This window comes from Cololabis saira, chromosome 21 (assembly GCF_033807715.1).
Source record: "Cololabis saira isolate AMF1-May2022 chromosome 21, fColSai1.1, whole genome shotgun sequence".
NCBI classification, from domain to species: domain Eukaryota; kingdom Metazoa; phylum Chordata; class Actinopteri; order Beloniformes; family Belonidae; genus Cololabis; species Cololabis saira.
In genome coordinates this window covers 28,606,858-28,619,569 of record NC_084607.1, presented here as the reverse complement: position 1 = coordinate 28,619,569, position 12,712 = coordinate 28,606,858, and the positions used below count along the sequence as shown (strand labels likewise).

At 39.4% G+C, this 12,712-nt stretch overlaps 1 protein-coding gene across 1 annotated transcript in view; it reads right to left on the bottom strand.

Annotated features, from left to right (window-relative positions):
- Positions 1 to 12,712, bottom strand: part of LOC133421566 (meiosis inhibitor protein 1) — a 70,004-nt gene that overhangs the window by 3,853 nt on the left and 53,439 nt on the right. The window contains 1 exon segment of the mRNA XM_061711219.1: positions 3,257 to 3,388. Coding sequence (XP_061567203.1) covers positions 3,257 to 3,388 — 132 coding nt within the window.

Below are 12,712 nucleotides of genomic sequence, written 5' to 3'. Positions count from 1 at the left end.
TGTCTACTCACTGTATGTGTGCACACACATAACATGGCAGGACTCCAAGGAAGAAAACAGCAAGGACCTGATACCAAATTATGGATATTTACACAAAACTTCCTCATAACATTTTATTTCAGCTGCCTAACAGGTCAACAAAACCTCAGAAAACTGTATATTTTAGTGTATGTGTGAAATACATGAGTATGAAAATATAGACTGGGGCAGCGACGATGACACACACACACACACACACACACACACACACACACACACACACACACACACACACACACACACACACACACACACACACACACACACACACACACACACACACACACACACACACACACACACACACACACACACACACACACACACACACACACACACACACACACACACACACACACACACAAGCAAGTTGACACATTTGCATGCATTCACACAGTTGATGATTCCCTGGAACACGCTGCACTGGGCGCTGCAGTGGGTGCCATCATGCCATCATTCTGTCACTCCTCTGACTCCGAGCTCGTTTCAGAATACTAAATGCATTTCTGGCCCCTTGTATGATGCCAAATTCAATCTATTCTATCTGATGTCGCTGCTATTCCTTCTGTGTTTTATTATGTCTCGAAGCAATCCCAGATGGGCTGTTGAAAAGCCAAGAAGTGTGACGACAAGGATGTAGTTCAGATAGATGTGGGGCTAGTTGAACAGTTCACCTTTACTTAATTCACCAACATTACTTATTTTCAAATTGTACAGAATATTTTCTGCTTGTACTTGTCGTATGGGATCATCATCATTAGCATTAGCTGGAGGAGAGGACGTGTATTCATCTTTAAGCAAATAAGCAGCACTAATAAAACATCTGCTGAGTGATATACAAACAATGTTATGATTTAAAGCTTTACAATGATCACATACTGTATAATAGATGGGGGAAAAAAACACATTCTAAAACTGGACCTGCGTCCAAAGGAAAAGTATTGTTGGAGGTTTATCACGGGTCTATTCAAGAGAGATGTGTTCAAAATAAGTGGAAAATCAACATAATTTTTGTTTAATATGAGAATATCTTGAATAAATGCTTTGTTGCTTTTTTCAATAATGATTTGCTTTCGAGGATTTTTGTGCTGTCATCATCATAAGGAAAAGGGAAGAGACAGGAAACATGGACACTTTAAAAGAGCAGTCAAAGAAATATCATTGAATTAGATCTTTTATTTATTTAGTTTTTTTTCTTTATTTCTGTGGTCATTCATCAGCCAATGCTATATTTGCTCTGGACTAATGTTTCATGCAGTGCATTAGCATGGGATAAGAAAATGCTCTCAATCATGGGAGAAATTAAATCCCATACAAATGAACATCTCCTTCTTTCAGTGGTTTGCAGGCGGGACTCTTGGTAAAAAAAATTGTCTCCTTTTTCTCAGAACAATTACGGCAGCTTCAGTGAATATTGTGAGTTCATATAATTACTTTAGCCAATATCCACTGCTTACAGCCTAATGTTTTGATATTTTTGGTGGATAAAAATAAAGAAATTAGTGAATATTAAGATCTCACAGCGAGATTTATAAAACAAGATGCTCAGAACAAAAGAAGCACGATGATGAGTTAATGACATACGTAGCTTCATCATGCAATAAGAAACTTTCAATCTTTCATCAAGCTCCAAACCTGATCTGACAGCAGGTTTAGATTACAAACGGTGGTCTTGCTATAATTACCGTTAAGTTTCTGGTTACCATGGAAACGAATGCACATAGGCCTATACGTCAATTTGAAGGTTTTGTCACCTGTATGTATTTATATGCATGAGATTACACATGTCATCCATCTCACTGTGACTTCTCTACCAGCTCCAAATTCTTTTTCTAAGTTTCCTTTAGCTCATAACCACAACCTCTGCAGTTTTTAAAAATTACTTGATGTCCCTGAATAATTTTAGAAAAATTAAAGGCATTTCATAATACTGGTTTAAAAAGCTTCTCGTCATAACCTTCAGAGTTAAACTTTAGCAACAACAGATCACATTTTGACAGGTGAAGATCTGAAAAATATATAATAAAATGACACCTGGAATGTGGCAGATGTGCGGAAGTTGCTGTGGTAACAGTAAATTGAACGGTAATTGTTGTAAAGGCTTTGGACATGATGCTTTTTAATATCATCTCATTGTTGACAGCTTAACAGCTCGAGCAGAGGCATGGCTTTCTTCCCTCACAGCTCATGAGGAAATCTTGGGTGTTCATTCTTTTAATGTGTGTCTACATGTGGCTAAATGCCAAACTATTTTCTCCCCAAATGTAATCAATCATTGTAAAGTCACCCCAATTTCACTGGAAAAGAGACAGAAAGGGTGACTAGAGGAAACAAGACGTAATAAAGAGATGCTTGATCTCAAAGAAGTGAATTACTGAGAATTACATTTGTGTGGGATATAAATTAGCTCATGACCTCTGTTTGCTAAAATATGGCAGGTAATTTGTAGGGCATTGTTACTTTATAAACTAAATGCATGACCCATTCAATCATGCTACAGACAATTACCACAATTATTACAACCTTCCCAAGTCTCCAGGTACCAATCCCCTACAAACAGGGCATAATGCAACAATCGACATCAGCGGTCTCCAACCTGGTCCTCAAGTGCCAATGTCCTGCATGCTTTAGATGTTTCCCTGCTCCCTGTGTCATTAACAGATTTGCACAGACCTTAATGACATGCTGACAATGCCCATTAATTAGAAATGGGTGTGTTGATGCAAAGCAACATCTAAAACATGCAGGACAGTGGCACTTGAGGAACAGGGTTGCCTACCCCCCTGTACCCCTGGTACATCTTACAGTTGTGCCACAGCATGTTAGCACTTTGTAAAAAAAGAAAGGTCTCATGATATTAATGCTGTTGTTTGTGGTATTTCTGGTGCTGCAGTGCAGAATGCTGGGGTTTTACCCTAAAACAAAACTGTATTTACTTAAAACAAATTGATATTCCCTGTGTACATATTTCATTTTTGCCTTTGTGCTTCCTCAAAACAAAAAATTAAAATAACATTTAAACATGATGTGAATCACACCAACACAGGAAACTGTGTAAGAACTGGATTTCTCTTCTGATTCCCCATCTCTTCTAATGTAGACATCCACAGTAAGCAGGAGTTCTCTCATGGTGAGAATATACTTAATGGTCCCCCGCATGTCCTGCATTCTTTCATCTTTGTGTTCAAGAGCGTGCATGAATGCAGACATGGATTACCTGTGTCAGAAGGAAGCTGAGGGTCACCGCTGCCTCCGGGCCGAGCTCCTTCACCCCCTTCCTCTCCACTGTCTCCATCACACGGAGCAGGTCAGGCTCCCACAGCACAGACGTACTGTTGCACTGCAACAGCTGTGGAAAAAAACAGCACAGAGAGAAAACAATCATATACGATTGTAGTCTTTATTGATTGTGAAGAATTGCAATAAAGAAGAGCGAGCTAAATTCAACAAGAGACATAGTTTATGTACTTTACTGTGTACAAGTCTTTGGTAGTAGAGGCAAGGAAGCTTTTAGAAATAATGTTTGTTCTATTTCAAACAATATTGTTGTACTGCTGTTTTTATGTTTTGTTTTATTCTATTAGGCGCTATGAGTTTCACTTCTGTTTGAGAGGCGTTATTTAAATAAAGTTGAAGTTAAATAATTTAATTCAAGGTCCAATAAAACAAAAAAGCAAAAAGTTATCATTGGTATGAACAGCACCAATTCTCTGTTGTTAATTTGTGGGTTTTTTGTCTCAAAAACTTAATCAACCTTTGGATTCAGGTCGTTTCAGTTGCTTCTGTCCCATTTAATCCAAGAATGACTCCAAAATGTAGTTTAGAGCAGCGGCTGCTGGTCACTGAGGCAGAGTATGAAGCATTAAATTGTGTGAAAGAGGTGTTCAGGGGAATACTACAGGGCAGAGAATCCTAGAATATCAGCCCACAATACAATAACTGAATATGACTCACTATCTTCAATTAACTAAATCACTTTAAATCACAGTACATACAAAACTATAATGCATATGTTCTTACTTCTGTTTGACTTCTGACTTTAATTCAACACTGTGTGAGTAGAGAAATCCAGAAGTATCCAAAGAATCCAAGCAGTATGAGTATGACAGATTCAGAAAAGTAGTCAAAGAAACAGAAGCATCAGAGCAAATAGAATAAAAACAAACTAAATTAAGAACACAAGAGGCCAGGAAAACCCACCAGGAGAAGTAGAAAGAAACACGGGACATGGAGGCTGATGATAGCTTGACAGGCTTGACAGAAAAAAGAGACAAAGGGAAACAAAGGAAAAACAAAAAGTCTTGACACAGGTCTTATAAAAATGTGGAGTTTAAAATGTGAGAATTTGTCACTATACCCGATAATCATAAAAATATTTTCCCTCTACAAAATACCAAAATTTCCAGCTCCGTAAGTGTGTTCATTTGTTGGCATTTCTTCATTTACTTTTGTTTAGAAAAAGTAAACATTGTGATTGGATCTTTCTGAGGTCAGATACGTATATCTATATACGTATATATCTATATATATATATATATACATACACATACATACATATATATACATACATATATATGCACATACATACATACATATATATATATATATATATATATATATATATATATACATACATACATATATATATATATATATATATATATATATATATATATATACATACATACATACATATATATATATATACATACATACATATATATATAAAGAGAGAAAGACAGAGAGAGAGATAGATAGATAGATAGATAGATAGATAGATAGATAGATAGATAGATAGATAGATAGATAGATAGATAGATAGATAGATAGATAGATAGATAGATAGATAGATAGATAGATAGATAGATAGATAGAGAGAGAGAGAGAGAGAGAGAGAGAGAGAGAGAGAGAGAGAGAGAGAGAGAGAGAGAGAGAGAGAGAGAGAGAGAGAGAGAGAGAGAGTGAGTATGTCTAAAGTGTTTTCATATTTCTCCAACCAAATCAAGAATTAAGGCTCTTATACACTTAATGATTTCTGCAGTCGATTGAGATCGATCCATATCGGGCTGTGTGACATGGATCTGGTTAATCTTGGGTAAGACGTCAATAATGGCATGTGCAGCCTAGTTGTGTGATTAATGAAGCCACCACAGCCTCTGCACTACGGTCTATGGGCTAGTAGTGGGAAAAAAAGCACAGCTTTTAGTAAAAATTAGTTCATGATTCAAAAATCTTGGCTTTTCAGTGTTTTCTAAGTGAAGTATAATGTTAGCATTTGAGTGGTCCAGTTAGTCTATTCTTCATGGGATGCAGCATAAAAAATATCACAATTGGAATCCATGTACTTCATTTTTCACTGTTGTGGTTATTATTATTTTCTAATTAAGCAGTGCACCTCTGTGCAAATGGATGAGCTGGCTATGGATGAATGCTGTGGCTTTTGGGGCTCCAGAGCTACTTAAGAAGCAGTACATCCTCCCTTTGAATTTAAAGTGCTAATTGCAGGATAAAAACCAGAATATGCAGCAACCAAATTTGCCTACATAAAACTTAAAGACTTCATGTTAGTTTAAAAAAAAAAAAAAACAATAGCTCAGCAGCTACGTGGCATAAAGAAGATTGGCCAAACCAGAATGACTTTAGTAGTAAGAAATATGGATCTATGAGCGTTTTGATGCTGAATAAATCAAAAATGTAAAATCGCACACACATGACAGACCACAGACATATAATTATGAGCCTAGGCTTCAGAGGGATCAGGAAAGAACATGGAGGCAGAAATATCAGAGCCAGGCACCAGAAAAAAATCTAATTAGTGTAAGAGGAAAACCAGTGGAGACTTGACTCAGCGTGTCATGACTATTAATGTTAGCAAACAGTTGCTAGCAATGTTTTCACAGTATTACAAAGTCTGTTCTCATATTCTTATAATACTTGAGATGACATTTTAACAGTGGCATATAAAAGATATATAACAGAATGTGCTGATATGTCTCTCTCGTACACCAGTGTCGTGACAGATGGAATCACACAAGATTCTGGCTTTAACATCCTGCCTGGAACTCCATGAAGTCCCCAGTTACATAATCCTCTTGTCTAAACTTAGTGCCAAATCCAGTTGTGTTTGAGGAATTGTCATGAAGTCCCATCTCTTCATCTGCACAAAAAGCTCCCAGGAACGATAGCTAAAGTCACATAAAGACAAAAGCAGATCCTCTTTCAAGTCTCAGGCTTTAAGTATCAGGATTTAAGTAAATATAAACTGTCTCTTAAAGGTTTAAAACATGTGTTGAGTAGAATGTCGGATGATCAACACATGCCAGTGTCATTATTTATTGAACAAAAAAACAAGCTGTAATGCAGAAGCAGTGTTTGAAAAATGACTTCCATCATAATTAAAAGGCTGCTAATCAGATGCACTTTGTTAACTGAACATTAATAAATGTGACTTCTTTGAAAGAGGTTTCAGTAGATGACGTATCTGGAATGATCAAGTGAGTTCTAACACAACACCAAGAAGGAAACACATCACCAACCATCTCAGAGAAGCAACTGTTGCTCCTTATCAACCTGGAAAAGGCTATAAGGAGTTTTCCAAACAATCTGGAGTCCATCATTCCTCAGTGAGAAAGATTATTAAGAGGTGGAGAGCTTTCAAAACAGCTGCCCACCTTCCCAGGAGTGGACATCCCAGCAAGTCCACCCAAAAGGCCAGATAGTGCCCCAGAGCTCCCCAACAAAACTACTTCTCAGAGTCTACAGGTCAGAATAGGCACGTTAAATGATACATTTTATGACAGCACAACGAGGAAAAATGCTGGAACAAGGTTCATTGTAGAGGCAAGACTTACATGAAGATTTTGGGGGCACAATGCACAGCTCCACGTCCGGTAAAAACCAACCACACTGTATCAGCACAAGCACTTTATGCCACTTGTGAAGCACGGAGGTGGAGGGGAAAAACTTGGGTTTGTTTCATAGCCACAGAATTGACGCACCCTGTTCTCAGTGTATAGATCAGCGATGTCAGGGATACGGCCCGCAAGCAGGCTTCATCCGGCCCCATGTGGAAAGGGAAAAATAATAATGTAAAAAAAATAAAATAAAAATTTAAATTATAAGTTTAAAAAAAATTATAAATCTCCTGAAAACAGGGCAGCTGGACTAACCATCTCAACAGATTATTCTGGACAATGGATTGCCTTTCATAACTACCAATAGAAAATGAAGCTTATTGTTGTGTTGATCGGCCGAGAGGTGCGTCTGCGAGCGGGTGCATGTGCATGTGTATGCGTGTGTCCGAGCGAGGCGCCGCAACTCAGTGCAACAGGTGAGCGCAATTGGACTGATAACAGCTCGAGCCAGAGACAATGAGATGACACGAGTTGTTCATGGCGTGCTGACAGAAAAGCAAGATTACAGGAATCACGGGAGAAAACGCGTGAAAAACCGGTAGCCTCTTTGGTCTTTTTTCCTCTTTCCCACGCGTTTCTTCAGTGATTCCTAGTGATTCCTGTATAATCTTGCCTTTCTGTCAGCACTCGTGTCATCTCATTGTCTCTGGCGCGAGCTGTTATCAGTCCAATTGTGCTCACCTGCGGCGCTAAGCTGCGGCGCCTCGCTCGGACACGCGCATACACATGCACGTGCACCCGCTCGCAGACGCACCTCTCGGCAGATCAACACAACACTTATAATTAATGAGTGACTCAGATTCAGACACCATCTGTAATTGTTTAGAGTTGTTTGATGGGAAAAAAGTTTTCTTTAGGAGACTATTTTTGTTAACTGTAAGTGACTCATTTAAATTGTAAAAAGTGTTGTATGAATAATAAAAAAAAAAGTTTTCTTTGGTAATTATTTTTTTGTTAACTCTGTGAGTGACTCAAACTCATTGTAATTATTGTTAAGAGTAGAGTAGTATGATTAGGAAAAAAAAACTTTGGTAGGCTACATTTGTAATTTTACATTGTGTTACCGGTGTTTTCATGTACCAACATGCAATTATGTTGACTTGAGTTATATTGATATTTAATTGATGTAAAAAAAATTATCCGGCCCCCTTAAGGTCTCATTTGAAGGAATGCGGCCCTCTACCTAATATGAGTCTGACATCCCTGGTATAGACCACCAACTCCTCTGCATACCTAGCCCAGAAATTTAGACGTAGCACAAGCACATTTAAATTTGCTTTGCAGCTACATCTAGTTACCATCCAGGAGCTCATTAACTATGCCCAAAAGTCATGGGGAGCCAATCAAATCAGTCTATCCCTTTAGAGAGTCTCTGGGTGAGTTTAATACTATGACGACAGAGCGGGGATGTTAACAGTGTAGATGGCTGCAGCTGAGAGTAAGTGGCCATTTTAATTGGATTTGGCATCAACAGTTGAAGATTCAGATTTTTTCTTTGAAGAACTGAACAGAAAATGGCACTGATATCATTGGTTTGCAAGGTAGATGTATTTGCTGTTTTGCCAACAGGTTGCGGCAAAAGATTGATTAACTCTTTTACACAACACATTCTCCTGTTGACTTATTTTCATCGCTCTGAATGCGTCACCTTGTTGATTGGTCGTAGGACTAAACAACTGCGTGCAGTTTGATATGCAACCGTCGGTGTTGCCCCTTGGATCGGGAGGCCTTCTGGGTCATTTTAAGACACTACATCTTTCTAGCTGTAGCGGCTGATCTATGAGGCTACTGTATACTAAGGTAAGAGTCAAATGTGAGGCCATCTGTTTGAGAGCTGAAGCTTGGCCTAAACTTTAGGCCCTGAAGTCAGTCAGATAACAGAACAATGACCAGAATCACACTTGTGAAGGTACAAAGGCATAAAAAAAAAGAAGAATGAAAGAAGGAGTTGCAATAGCCCAGTCAATTTTCAGACTTCAAACTGACTGGAATGCTTTAAAGGGGACCCATTATGAAAAACAAGTTTTTTTCTTGCTTTAACATATATAAAGTGGTCTCCCCTCAGCCTGCCAACTCAGAGAAGGAGGAAAGCAACTAAATTCTGCAGTGTCTGTACAGCCGCCCGGATGAGCCGTCCAGTGTGATGTGACTTCTACGAGCCGTTCAGATTCTGCTCCTGTCGTGATATCACGACAGGAGCAGAGGTTGGCCTTCGATGCGTGAAACCACGCCCACAACTATAAAACCGTGTAACTGCATGCGAGCGTCCGACTATCGTAGCACTGCATGACATCGGACGCTCTTTGTCCATCTCCCTCCAGCAGCTGCCACTTTATTGAGGTTTTTGTAGTGAAATGAGGAGGAATCAGAGATAACTTCTCATTTCAACTAACTGGATCAGCCGTTCCTCATCCATGACCGTTTCCCACAGCGCTTTCAAAGCGAACGACAGGAGGAAAATAGAAGCCTGCGTCCGACAAATGTTCAGCTCATGCCGCGTCGTGCTGCGCAGCGTTGCGTAGCTGCGGCCAGTTAGGACAGAAAATTAGAAATTTTAGAAAATAAAGCAATGGAATTGATTTTGTCGCTGACGCTCGCTCGCATCGCATGCATGACACGGTGTAAAGTATGGGGGTATTATTGTTCCAATATTATTTGTGTGTGCGTAAAAAAGATGTGTCCATGATGACCTGCCTGTGACGTCATTTCAACAGTTTTTCGACTCGTACCCATAAACTTGAATTTGTGTTCACAGTGAAAACTCGTAGTCGTAGAAATTAGAGTTGTATTCACAAGACTTTGCACTCACAGCTTTTAGATTCATACTCACATAAAAACAATCCTAACCCTAATAATTTATCTCTCATGTGTGTGACAGCAGAATTTTGGGTACAACTTTTTTATTTACATACAAATGTTTATCATTACGAATACGAATCGTTATAACATGGACACATCTTTTTTACGCACACACAAATAATATTGGAACAATAATACCCCCATAGTAAAGGCTGATTTATGGTTCCACGCTACACCAACGGAGAGCCTATGGCCTACGGCGTAGGGTCTGCATTGATTTAACGCAGAACCATAATTCAGGCTTAACTCCGCCGGCCGGAGCTTCCGCCATTTTTTCATAGCGGTGTATCGCGTCATTCAGGCAGCCAATCAGCACAGAGCCTCATTATCATAGCCCCGCCCACTCAGAATCCCGCATAGATAAGGAGGTTAGAGAATGGGAAGATAAAGACATGGCTCAGAGGCTGAATTTCTAATTTATATAGAAAAAACTATCAAAAGCTTGTTTTTAAGACATTCAAGGCCTGTTTAAAATAGGGATTAAATGCCATAATAGGTCCCTTTTAAGAGAGCTGTGTGTAAAGAAATGTCTGAAAACCTCAATGAAAAGAAGGAACATTGTAAAGAAGACTGGGCCAAAAGTCCTCCAGAATCAATCTGAGATTACTTCAAGTAATTGCTGTTCAAGGTGCTACAAACGACTGAATCATAAAATGTACTTCTTTTTCCACACACTACTTCTGGAATTTGACTTTGTGTTTGTTCAATAAATAATGATAGACTCAAATATGTCATGTGTTGTTCATGTAAAAGGGAAATATATACATATGTTATTCATATACAACAACAGTTAATCTGCTGTATTCAACTAATCTTAAGATCTATTAACAACTAGGATATTCTTTTATAGCCTGACATGTAAAATCTTAAAACTTAAAAGAGGCTGCACTTTGCTTTTGAAAATGATTGCACTAGAGATGAAAATCAACAACAAAAAAAACCCTAAAATGATCTAACATTATTTATATTCTGTAAGTACAGCACAGAGCAATGACACAGACTCCGACCCATGTAATGATGAATCAATAGGATCCATTACGCTGGTGTAGACGCTCAGACATCCAGGTCATGGTAACTCACAAAGGCCTGAAACAAAGCAACGGTAATTCTTTTTCTCTTCTTTGAAGACGTTTCACTTTCTATCCTGTGGATTTCATCAGTTTAAATAGTGGTGTGGAATTTTGACCTTAGAAGCTTTATATGCAAATCACTAACCCTCCCTCCACTTCTGCGGGGTTTCTGCCCACTTGACTCTTATTTCAAACCAGCTGTGTTCACTATTGTCTGCAAAAGAGGGTCCTTTACCTGTGGGATGAAGGAGCTACTGTAAATGTTGACCTGAGGAGCTGGCTGTCTTGTGTGGTGCCATGCGTTAATGGAGTTGCTGTTCAGTTACTCTGTACACTCCTCACTGTGCTGGACTACATAGACGACTCTGCTCAGTTTCTGTTCGGATGTTTAGTCTTTTGGGTAAAACAGTTTCAGTCTGAGGGTCGTCACCCCTGCCACGTATGGGATATCTCCTCCTCTTTGTTTAGTGCTGTGTTGTTTTTTCTGGATTTGTAGTACCCAGTTGGGATATCCGCCGGTTTGAAGTGCTGTCTTGATGTGGTCCTTTTCTTTTTCCTCTGTCTTAGTGGGAATATTATCAGCCTGATGATGGAGACTTTTGATGACGGACATTCCAGAGAGTGGTGAAAAATAACAAAAACAGCTGTTTGTAGGTTTCCAATAATCTTCGTTATTCAAACTTCTGTCCTCCCCAATATGATCAACCATAGTCCAAAAATGGAGAGCTTGTTGCTCTCTGCATCCTCTCTGCTGAAGTTGATGTTGCTGTAGATGTGTTCAGTGAAGGTCTCTGCTTCTTGGGTTTGGATTGTAACCCAGGTATCATCCACAAATCTAAACCAGTGGCTTGGTGGTGTCCCCTTGTTGTAGTTCAATGCTCTGCTTTACAATTCCTCCATGTAGATCTTGGCAATAAGTTGTGACACTGGAGAACCCCTGGCACATCTGCGTAGCTGTTAAACTGGTCATTGTACTCGAAGTATGTAGAGGCAGAGGTTCCAGCAGGGTTAAAGATCTGGCCTGGAGGAATATTGAACCAGTCGTTTCCTGAGGGTCTCCACTGTCTCAGATGTTGGCCCTCAGTTAGCCCCACAAAATGTGACATCAAAGGACCCAACAGTTTCACAGTCTGTGGAGTTCTGGATGTGATGTGGTGTTTCCATCCAGAGGGGCTAAGATGCTAGTGAGGCGCTTTGCAATATTGTGACTGAGCTGATGCTGCTGCTGATTGGTCTGAGTGGTGGGAGTTCATATGGGTTCCCTCGGGTAAAGTCTGTGGTAAAATAAATTCTGTGTTACTTTTTCCTTTCTTCTAGTTTTTGTAGTTAGTGTGTGACCTTCTTCTTGAAGGCATTTGTTGGATCTCTCTTCAGAGCCTCCGAGGTACTGTCACTTAATATTGTCATTATTTTGTTGTGGCAATCTGCCAGTGCATCTTTCCATGTTTGCTGGTAAAATTACATTTCATCAGAGTAACTGCCTTCCTTTGCTGGGGTGTCAGGTTGGGTAGATGAGTTCTTGCACTGGTAATCGCTGCTGTACCTTGCTCCAACCAACTGATCCTGCATTTCCAAATATGTGGTGTCCTTGTCTTTTTGCTTGGTGGAGTTAGAAGTTGTCAAGTGTCTGTTTGCTCTCAGCTGCAGAATTATAAATGTATGTTTTTGTGTTACTTGCTCTTCAGATGTTGTGAAAGCTGTACCTTTTTAATGAGGTTGGAAACATCCTCTGTGATTTTGTCTGGGAGAAAACTCGACTCATGAAGAAGAGGCAAGGTCAGTGATTTACATCCAACTACGGTTTATAAGCACGAAACTCCACAGCAGTCT